The 11,265-nt window shown below is 47.4% G+C and overlaps 2 protein-coding genes across 2 annotated transcripts; both read right to left on the bottom strand.

The window, feature by feature from the left end:
- Nucleotides 1-5,584: 5,584 nt before the first annotated feature.
- LOC136522327 (uncharacterized) lies at nucleotides 5,585-6,624 on the bottom strand. The gene has a single exon (XM_066516158.1). It carries the CDS (start codon nucleotides 6,619-6,621, stop codon nucleotides 5,725-5,727), a length of 897 nt encoding a protein of 298 aa, XP_066372255.1. The 5' UTR covers nucleotides 6,622-6,624; the 3' UTR covers nucleotides 5,585-5,724.
- A 2,411-nt stretch (nucleotides 6,625-9,035) lies between these two features.
- On the bottom strand, nucleotides 9,036-10,655 carry LOC136521377 (peroxiredoxin Q, chloroplastic-like). Its single transcript, XM_066515111.1, has 3 exons — nucleotides 10,347-10,655; nucleotides 10,080-10,217; nucleotides 9,036-9,647 (listed from the first exon to the last, which is right to left on the bottom strand). Exons 1-3 carry the CDS (start codon nucleotides 10,554-10,556, stop codon nucleotides 9,339-9,341), a joined length of 657 nt encoding a protein of 218 aa, XP_066371208.1. The 5' UTR covers nucleotides 10,557-10,655; the 3' UTR covers nucleotides 9,036-9,338.
- Between the last annotated feature and the right edge of the window lie 610 nt (nucleotides 10,656-11,265).

Raw genomic sequence — 11,265 nt, 5'->3', positions numbered from 1 at the left:
TCAGTTCCTGGCAGTGGCAGCTCGTCTCCTTGTCCCCTGCACCGCCACCGCCATGGCACTGGAAAAAGCAAATTACCTAGGAGACAGATTACCTTCGTTCAGCGGCAACGTCACGACGCCGGCCCGACCGCATGCCCCGGCAGCCAAAAATTTACCAGCAGCGCCGTGCGCGGTTGGTACGTACTACTCCTAACCTGGAACAACAGCAACAAAACGCACGGCGATCGACGGGCATCGCCCGTCAATCGGTGACTCGTCCCAGCTCGCAGTCGGAGTAACAGGTGTACCGAGCTCAGACACCGCCGGTCAATCGGACGGGACATGTGGCGCTTCATGGCAGAGACAAGCTGCCAGTGCCACTAATTTCTTATTATCAAACCAGGGAGGTTCGGCCGCTCCTCAGGACGTCCACGTCGCCGCCGTCGTTTACAGCCCTATGATCTTCGCTTCGACGTCCCGCATTCGTTTCGTCTACTGTTATGCCCTGCGGGTTCTGGAGCCTTCGTTCCTTCATTTAACTCTCTCCGTCTCCGTCCTGTGCCCGGCCTCATCCTCTCGCCTCTACGTTCCCTTCCTCGCTCGCCAGTCGCCACGCAACTGCCCCTACGGCGCCGGCCGACCTCGGCGGTGGACGGCCCTCCGCGCCACGGCGGCCACACTCCTCCTACCCCTCCTCCTCCTCCTCCACCAGCACCACCAGCACGCCGCTTTCTACTCGCGACGCAAGCCAGCGGGTCGCGCGGCCTAGGGTTTGGCCCCTCCGTCGCCGGTCGTCCTCACGGCCGCACGGCCGGCCAGTTGACGCCCTCAAGCGGCGGATGGCTCTGGCGACGGAGGGGCGTCCGTGCTGGCCGTGGATGAAGACAGGGAGGTCACGTCAGCAGCATCGACGGTGGATCTGAAGCGGCCGCTCGCGGGGCCCCTCCCGACGGAGGATCTGAGGCTGGAGCACGGCGTGGACCTAGCGCCGGCAACGGAGGCGGTGGATCTGCGCCGAGCAGGCGGATCCGGAGCGGCCTCCCCGTCTCCACTGGATCCGGCTGCATGGGCTCCACCGTCGCGCTGGACGGTGCCACACGTCCGTGAGCTGGCCCCCGCTGCCCCCCCCCAGGTGGCCACCGCCCTGCCTACCGCCCCGACGCCTCTCCTCGCGCGCCGCGCTGGCGGGGCGACAGTGCGGCCGGCCTGCTGCGCAGCGCCGCGCGTGGGCACCGACGGTGGGCGGTCTGACGGCGGTGGACGTCCTCCGCCACGGAACGGCACGACAGGCCCATGCCGGTAGCCGCCGCCGCTGCTTCCCACGCGCTGCCCCTTCCACGAAACCCCACGGCCACAGTGGCGTCTCAGCTCCGAGTCTGGATCTGGCGGATCGCTTGTCTCCTCGTCGATTTATGGGACGCAAGGTACCCAGCTAACCCCACCACGCTTCTGCTGGCAAGTGCGTCGCTCGATTAAATCTAGCTTTCGCCGCGGGTAGAGGCTGTGAAGGAATCAGTTGTTGGCTGACAATTTTCTCTGAAATCGTCTAATAGTTGTTTTTCTATTCTGTGTTGTTCTATTTTTTCGGCTGTTCTATTACATCTAGTGTGTTGGAACAATCGCTCAGGGTCAAAGATGCAGCTGCCACATAATCTGCAAGTTGAGTGCAGAACTCTTAACAAGTCTACACAAGCCAGATCAGCAGCGGCGATCACGTCATCTTCAGTTTATTCCTGCTACAAGGTTAAATTAGTATATGTATTACTATATGCATATAATGGGGTATCATTTAGTGGTTCACAATCGTCGCTCTCATGCCTGCCTTGTTCCCGGCCTGTACCATTCGAGCTTGGTATTCCTCCTGAGGACATCATTGCGGAACTCATCATTGGGTTTCCGGTTCTTTTTCTATTACCATGGCCTATGTCACATTCAAATTTGGGCTCAGTTCCAGGCGCTGTGCATGTATTCTGTTCTTAATGTGATAGTTTTGGAATGCTTCTTGTCTTCAGTAGCTCCAATCTCCTAATGTGCTGGGTTTTGGTTACATATTTACTGGCCAGGTTGCTTCTTCCCGAAATCAATTTACATTTATTCAATTCTTTCATCTATGCTACTGTGGTTTACGTTCTTGGCACCAGGTACGTGCAACAGCTATATATAGTCATGCGATCTACCTGACTATATTTAAAGTCTTCGTTCTCAACTTAACCGAGTTGTTAGTTATGCCGGCCATTTTTTTCACATTGATCATGGAGATGTCTTTGCCTTTCGCTGGCTATTTACACTGCCTGATTAAAATGTACTGTCCTTTTCCTGTTCATGCTGCCTAATCAGGGATATAATATTTGGAAGAATCATGTTATACATATTCAGTTAACATGTGTTAGTACCTTTCGTATAACACCATCTTCATACCACAAACAGGTCCAAATCCAGTGTCTCCAAGCTTCGTGCAAAAGGCGGTACCCGTAGCCCTTGCCAAGTCCAAAAATAGATAAGCACTACGCAGCTGCTCGGCCTTATACATAACTCCATACTCTTGCGCCGCTCCACAAAATTCCTGAACCTGCTGCTATACAGTATGCAAATCAGTACATAGTTTGTGCTTGCAACTCACTGCTGCTAATTTTCAGTGGTTGTACTTGCAGCGCTGGAGCAGAAATCATCCATCATGGTATGTTCATCGGCCCAACCTTCCAGTTTGGACCAACGGTCCTCTACATTAAACTGCTAATATTGTTTCTATGCAAAGATTAAACGTATTTTTTACCTGCGCCCAGGTGATTTGCCGGCGCGCGCGATGGCACGCGTCGTGGACCGCCAGTCCTCTGTTCCATTCGTTTCTTGGCGTCTCCCAGGTGAAGCAAGACCATCCCTCTATTCTGTATCGATCCCATTGCAGTCTCCTCTATGTGCCTCTTCTGGATTATAAGTGTGTGACTATGGTGCTGTTTTATTTAATTAAAAAAATCATGGGTACAAAAAAATGTTAGACCTATTATCGTAGCTTAGTGACAAATGGATAGCTGGACCATCAAGGTCCAGTTCGAGATTACCCTTTTCCATAATAAATTATTTCCCAGTTTAGTGTATTTAAATTGAATCTGTGCTTCTGCGAAAGTGCACCTCCAACAAGTTCCATTTGTTTCGCTAATTCTCTTGGAATTTTCAATAATGCTCGCCTCCATCCTTGCATTTAGTGACTATTTTTTTTAAAGCAAATCTCTTATGCTGCCTATCCAATTGGTGCTTTCTTCGCTGCTCTTTTGAGTTTGGCTACAGCTTCAGCAAATTAATCCTCTATTTTCCAGGCCATACCATATGACGCTAATGCTTAAAAAACAAATAATGATCGTCAGCAAGCTTCTTCAGGATCAGTTGGAGATTATGAAAAAGTAGGCTTTTCAGGTATCGCTTCTATGTCTTTTCCTATTGCCTCTACTTCCATTCTATGTACCAACTTTTTCCAAGTCTTTTTATGTGGGTTTGCTCATCACGGATAGGCAGGAGAAACATGTGGCAAGTAAATTCCATTTATGTTCGACGTCGAATTATTAGAGTAATGCCTAACACCCCTTTAACTGTTGGACATCTTGCATCAGGTGCAGTTTACTGACAAGCCATGAGTCATTTTAAACCGATTAATAATAGTCATATGCAGTATGCGATTTCTCAATGAATGCAAATTTGGTACGCGGTCTCTGTCATCAAATTAACTGGTTTGTGTACTTCACCGTTAAAATCTTAGATTATCTTTTCTAGTGCTATACTAAATCAGATTGTCAGCGGACGTAGCAACATGAAACATTACATGATATTTTTACTTCTCAGTCATGTCAGCTAGATTTTAATTACTATTTCTGTGTTTGGTTCTTGGTATTTTCTGAAATCATTTGTAATTTGAAGACTAGACCTACATTTAAATTGCTCTATGCTTTGCCATCGACTGGTCAAAAAAACAGGTCTAGCTGCAACAGTGATGTCCCTACAAAATAGTTAGGGTCGACCCGCTGCTTCCAATTAAAATTAATATAATTGGATATGAGCAGCATTCCACTGCACTCTCATTTAAGATGTCCAATTGATTAAAGAACCTACTCACATGTCTGCCTCTAAATTACGTTAAAGAAAGATTCCTAACAAAGCTACAAAGAACGACCCTTGTCTATATCAAAGTAAGTTCCAAGAAGTTCAATGAGATACAGTTAATCCTGCCTAATTTCAGCTCACGTTGTTTTTGTTCGCTGCTAAACCCTACAGGTCTTGCAACTTACAGCCTTTGGCCCGGTTTACTTTCTACTGCTCTCGCCTGTTGGTTTTGCATGCAGTTTAGCTTCTAAGCTTTGGACCAATTTTATTTTCTACTGCTCTCACCTGTTGGTTCTGCATACAGTAGTGCCGAACTTTGTTATCGATGACATTATTAGCATAGCAAACTCTTATTTGGTATATTTAAGTCTAGTTGCTTGGACTGGCCAATAATGTAGTACGTATAGATCTTTGGACATGTCTGTTTTAGAATCGTTGATTCTATATACATGTATAGGTCAACTAATAATGCACTTCTTATATTTGGATAAGGTGCACAGTTTAGATAACCATTCAACTTATTTGATCAATCATCAGGGTGATCAACTTTTACCGTTCAGCGGCGTTGATGTAAGAGGTAAATTTGCATTTCACACATCATCCATGCTACAAGGTCCAAACGAGACGTTTGTTACGATGAAGGTAATGAACAATGTAAATAAATTCTATCATCTGGATTATCTCAGGAATCAGGATCTTTCTTAGCTCACTATCTGACTATTGTGATCTTCCTTAGGTTATCTCTAGCTTAAACATGGTGACTGCGCTCCTGTTGAGACAACGAAGGTGCAGACACGACTGCTTCTTACAACTACAGTTCTCTGTAGTTTCAACAAAAGAGAAAATGATGATTCAATTGTTGGATATATTTAGATTAGAGTTCAATGCGGTGTCAAAAAATGATTTTGTTAGTGGTGTGTACCTGGTTTGTTGACCTTATCTTCTGCCTTTTTTTCTCCTTTTCCATATACTGAATGCAATAGTTTAGTTGGTCCGTGCCTGGTACAATCTTTTTTTTTCCTACACTCCCAGCTAAAGGGCATGGTCTTTACCTCTCTTAACAAAGGCAAGGGGGACTATCTCCTTATGGTTAGGTTTTCTAAATGTCTAAACTGAGAGATCTATGTTTAGATCTGTGATTCCGTGCTCCGATCTTGAAAAAATATGTACACACATTTAGATTTGCGATTGTATTTTCAAACAACTGCCGACGTGCATGAGGGCGCGCATGATGCACTAGTAGTTTATTGAATGCGCAGGAGGAAGTGGATCGAAAAAGGCTTCTGGAAGCCAGCAAAGGTAGGTGAGGGTGAAGCACATTGAGGCGCGTGAAAGCGATTCCTGATGGATCCTTGTCCGTCTCGCTGTGGCGGGGTCATCATGGGAACGAACGTCATGCTCATGCTGCTCTACCCGTTGATGCAGCCAAACAGAAAAAACATGGGCATTTATGTGATGTTGTTTGAAGGTGCCAGAAAATTAATGTGCTCGATCGAGACGATAAACGTAAATGTGATCGAGAATGCGGGATCATATTTACATGTTGGTACAGGTCTAGCTGGAGAAGTGAACAAACAACTGCAGAATCTTATCTCTATCTTTTCCCCCCAACCACAAGTAGCCAATTTTATTGCTCGTATGGACTATGGATGTTCAGAAGGCCGAGACGGCGCCGACGACGACGACTCGGCCTCTCCACCGCGGGCTCGCCGTCGGCGTCAAGCCACCCCCGACGCCCTGATCCCACAGCTGCACCACGCTGCCGCCGCCGAGCGCAGCCGTCGGGCTGAGAGGCGGAGGCAGCGACCTCACCACCTCCCACCCGAAAGGATCCGCCCCATCCGAAACGAACACGTCGCGGTCACCGTCCTCGTGCTCCTCGTCCGCATCGTCATCCTCCTCGTTGTTTCCGTCTTCGTAGCAGCACCCGACGCAGCCGGCGTCGCGGAAGTACGCCGTGTACATCTCCTTGCGCGACGGCGCCGTCGGCGTCGTCGACGCCGCGGCCGGCACCGGCGGCGACCGCTGCGACGACGGCCTGGACGGCGACACCTCCGCGGCGCGAGACGACGGATCCAGCTCCAAAGGCTTCGTGGTCGTGGAGACGGCAACGGCGGCGGCTGTGGACGAGCGCAGGCGCCAGAGGCCCGCGGCGGCGGCGGCAAGGACTGCGGCGAGACAGGTCCACGCGGCGGCGCCTGTGACCGCGGAGGCCGCTTCCGGGATCGGGAGGGAGTAGAGGCGGAACGCGACGGCCTCCAAGGGGTGCTCCAGGAGGTCCATCGATCGATCGATCTCGCCGGCGAGCTGTGCGCTTCTCTCGGTCGGTTGCTTTGGACACTTGTCTGCTGCTCTGTCTGGCTGGGTTTGGTAAGTGGAGTGGGGAGAGGAAGGGACGATGAGGTATTTAATGGCAAGAGAGGTGTGGGAGGGGGCGTTGATTGAATCTGGGCCGTTGGATGCTGAGATCACGAGCGCATCAAAACGGGAACATTCTGGGTATCGGAGGTTATCCGGGAGATTTGCTGCGATGGGATGCCGGATTTGCATTTTGTTTTTCAACGTCTTTATTTTCTTCATTCCGTGCTATACTAGTTTTAACTTTTAAGGCCTACCTACCATGAGAAATACTGCTATGTGCACATAGAAAACATGTGGAATAGTATTGTCTTGTCTATATCTCCTATATTTCATCCAGTGGAACAACTGTCTTTTAATTTCATCCGGTAGAGGAACCCCTCCTATTTCATAAAAAATATATATCTCTAATATTTCAGGTACCTGAATTTTAAAATAATTTTAGACAGCATTCTTGTACCACCAACCAGTACAAGTAAATTGTTACTTCTGTGATTTGCTATTTGTCTTTGTATCATAACTATCAAAATTTTGTCCTTGTCTGACTATAAAAATAATTGTAAATTGTTAATTGTCTTTATACCAACACAAATCAGATTTTATCGTATTTATGGTTTTGTCTAACGAATTTTTTTATTCTCGGAACCAAAAATTGTATATTGTGCCTACAAAGATTACAACGAACTAAAACTATAATTTTAATTTTAAAATTTTAATATAAAATATATACAACAATCGTCACCTGAAAGGAAATTAAAATTCAGGTACATGAATTTTAGTAATTTATATTTAAAAAACGGATGGAAGAGGTGTCGATTAGTTATATCAATAAAGAAAAAGACTTCGGCCATGCAAACAATGGCTCGAGATGAGTGATTACAATAAAAACAGGTACATATAATTATATGAATATTTTCTTTCTTGCAGCCTACAAAGTGATACTACAGCGAAAGCAATTCACTGTGGGGAAGAGGCTCACCATGGACTAAGAATTGAATCTCCCTTCTCCCTCCATAATATTCTTTTCACGCCATGAATTGTTTGGCAAAATTATTTGTACTATTGAAAGAATTATTGTACTTCTAGTACAGTTGTATAAACTTTGAAAAAGATTTACAAAACAGCCGTTGAATCTCCCTTTCTCCTGTGTGTTTTTTCTTGTCGATCTCCCTTCTCTCTCTGCAAATTTTCTTGTCAACTCTTGAATTTTTCGAAACATGTACTACTAAAACAATTATTGTTAGCCCTATAACACTTTTCGTCGTGAGTTTCACTTTGGGTTGTAGCCAAAATTGGCCGGTCTCAAAGCATCTCCAAGAGACTCTTTATATCTTCTCGAGTTTATAGGAATAGAGATTTTGGTGATAAACTACCCTCCAACAACCTCTTTAATTGGATTTCTAAATGTAGACATTCTCTATTCCAGATTTCTCGCTAGCTAAAGATGGAGGGCGAGAATGGCTCTCTACACTAGGCACAAGATATAGAAAAGCTGTTGGAGAGTACAAAGATATAGAAAACAATTTTTACTCAAATGACTCTCTAAATGATGATTTATAGACTAGATTTTAGAAAGGCTCTCGGAGGTGTGAAGCCTTGTTGGATCGACCAGAGGAGGCTTTTTAACCTAGGCTGACAAATATTGCCTACTCACTACATGTCAAAACAAATAAACTTCTAAATTTATGTTAAATCAAATTATTTGAATTTTGAAAAATAATAATAAAATGGCATCATTATATTGGACACTAAATTGACATATATGCAACATGAAATATCTTTTTCTCAATATACTTATTTGTTGTTATAGATCTTACTATTCCCTATAAAATTTATTAAACTCAAGAATTCAAGATAGTTTGACTTTGGGTAACCCTAGGAATTGATTTGTTTTAGGACAGAGGAAGTATATTATGTTAACAAATATCATGTGTGTTAATTATTTTTTATGCACAGTGAGGTAGCTCCCAACAACTTTAGAGTCGACTTCAAAAAGAAAGCGAGGAAAGCGGTTTGGAGTTCAGAAGCTCGGAGATTAGCAGGCTTTATATGATGCCCTTTCATTTGAGTCCAGGTGCCCCTATCAATTTTGGGAGCCGCCACCGTCAAGTCGGTGCGGTGCCGGTCCGGTCCGGATGGTGATGTCTTTAGGAGTATTCTCTTGCGGCGAGGCGAGAATAGCGAGATGGGGCGGGGACGATGACGACTTGCAACTTGCAAGTGACGGGGCAACTGGAACATGCGCACGGACGGTTCGTTGTGTGGTTGGAAGCAGCCCAAGCAGCGCAGGCATTACCTCGACAGATGGATGTGCCGACTGTGGAGCACAATTCTAACTGCTGGATGATACATTTTCCAGGGGGCGTGGGAAGATAGAAAACAGCAGCAGTATGTATAGGGGGTAAGTTTCAGTTTCAGACGTGCGTACGTGCCTTGTAAAACTGCGTTCCATCGTTACGTAGCGTGTCCGTTAGGATTTGCTGAATTCGGCCTGTGGTGTCGACGTCAGAAATCTCCAGCTCCAGTGCGTGGCGTCTGATTGATTCAGAAATATGGCCCGCATACACGTTTCACACGAACCACCTTGTCTATTTTTACTTACAAGGGAGAAAATTGCACATGTATGTAGTCTGCCACGTGCATATACAGAAATGGTTGGGTTCAACGAGCTACAACATCTGAGACTGCCGATCACACAAGCAGTACAACTGAAACTGACCATGACAAACAGGAAGAGGCGGGTCGATCAAACGAGCCAGAGTCGAATGATCGACAGACTCAAGGATCGAACAAATTGTCAGCTCACTATAAATCCGGTACTAATACAGAGACGGATGCAGAGCATGGCCCAGAATCCCAGGTGCTGCCGTCCGGTCGCGAAGCTGACGAAGCGCGGAGGGGCGGCAGGCTCAGAGGCTCTGCAGGATCTTGAGCGTCTCGCCGATGTGCTTCTCGGGCTGGAACTGGTTGTTGTAGATGTACTGCACGACGCCCTGCTTGTCCAGCACGTACGTCTGCCGCCCGGGGAGCGTGCCGAACAGGTCGGCGGGGACGCCCCACTCCTTGCGCACGCGGTTCCCCTCGTCGCTCAGCAGCGTGAACGGCAGCCGGTACTTCTGCGCGAACGCCTTGTGCGACGCCGCGTCGTCGCCGCTGATGCCGATCACCTCCGCCCCGGCCTTCTTGAACTTCTCGTACGCGTCCCTGAACGCGCACGCCTGCATGCAGTATATAGTGCAGGATGGGTGGAGCTCAGATACAAACTTTCAGGCAATTTGCCAACTGCGACTTGCATACATCAGTTTCAGGGTGCCTTTGGTTGGGCTTTTGAGAGCTGTTTTTTTTTCTTCTTCTTCTTCTAAAAAGTCAAAAGTCAACTAAAGACATGGAAACCAGAAGCTGCTTTTAAAGCAGAAACAACTACTTTTGGGTCCGCCTTCCCTTGGGTGCTTGCTTCCATGTTCTACAAATTGCGAGGCTTTTGCCTTTGCAAGAAACAGATATGCCTTTGTTTCAGAGTTCCTTGATATTTTTTGGAGGCAACAAAACAGATGGTTGCAGAGTTTCTTGCTATTTCTTGGAGGCAACAAAACAGATGGTTTCAGAGTTTCAGTAAAGTATCGGCTCAGGCATTTGCGCAAGAAGCTGACCTGCTTTGTGCATCCGGGCGTCTCGTCGGCGGGATAGAAGTAGACGACGACGGGCTTGCCCTTGAACTTGTTCAGCGACACGGGCTTGCCGTTCTGGTCCTTGAGAGTGAAGTTCGGTGGCACGCTGCCCTTGCTGACCTGCAACCAAACCACGACTATCAAATCAATCAATCACAGCGAAATACGAATCCACCACCGGCGGACGTCACGGAAGATGCCCGCACGCACGCACGCCATTTCCACGGTGGGAGCTACGAGACCACGTACCTTGCCGCAGACGATGCCCGTGGACGCCGCCGAGCGGCGCCAGCGCGGGGCCGGCGCGGCGGATGCGGGCGCCCGGAGGCCGCGGAACGCGGAGGTGGAGGGCGTGCAGAGGAGCGCCGCCTGCGTGCGGGCCGCCGAGCCGCGGGACGACGCCCGCGGCGCCAGCACCAGGGAAGGCTTGCAGCCGGCCGTAGCGGGCGTGAATGCCATGGCGGATGGAGCTTCAGGTGAGGCCTCTGCTGCTGCTGCTGCTGCTGTGCCCTATTGGCTTCTCCTTTCTGGTGCTACCACCGCTGGAAACAAACATCTTGCGATGGTTGGCTGATAGGGGAGGGGATATCAGGAATTCAGGATGAGATGTGAGGGGGGTTTTGTGCCGACGTGGCACACCTTGCTGCCCTTTGCTGCTGGACTTGCTGCTGCTCGTGAAGTTTTGGTTGTCCTGACCTTGTGGCTTTTGCCATGGCATCCAACCCCTTTTTCTAAGGCCTTGTTTAGTTGGCGAATTTTTTTAAGAAATGATATTGTAGTATTTTCGTTGTTATTTGATAATTAGTGTCCAATTATAGTCTAATTAGGCTTAAAAGATTCGTCTCGTGAATTTCGTCTAAACTGTGTAATTAGTTTTATTTTTTTATTTATATTTAATGCTTCATGTATGCATCCAAAGATTCGATGTGACAGAAAATCTTGAAAAATTTTGCAAAATTTTGGAAACTAAACAGGCACTAACCCATCAGCAAACATCTAATAAAACACACTTTTCCTATTAGTCCGATGCCAGAGTTCTCAGACTATACCGTATTCACTCATGCCTTGATTTTTCCTACATCCAGCTAAATCTCAGCCTTACATGCTCATGAGCTATCGGTGAAGATCGTCGCCTGAAAACATACTATATTTCAGGCAGCAAGTTCCA

Source organism: Miscanthus floridulus, chromosome 18 (assembly GCF_019320115.1).
Source record: "Miscanthus floridulus cultivar M001 chromosome 18, ASM1932011v1, whole genome shotgun sequence".
Classification (NCBI taxonomy): domain Eukaryota; kingdom Viridiplantae; phylum Streptophyta; class Magnoliopsida; order Poales; family Poaceae; genus Miscanthus; species Miscanthus floridulus.
This window is presented reverse-complemented; position numbering and strand designations above follow the sequence as displayed.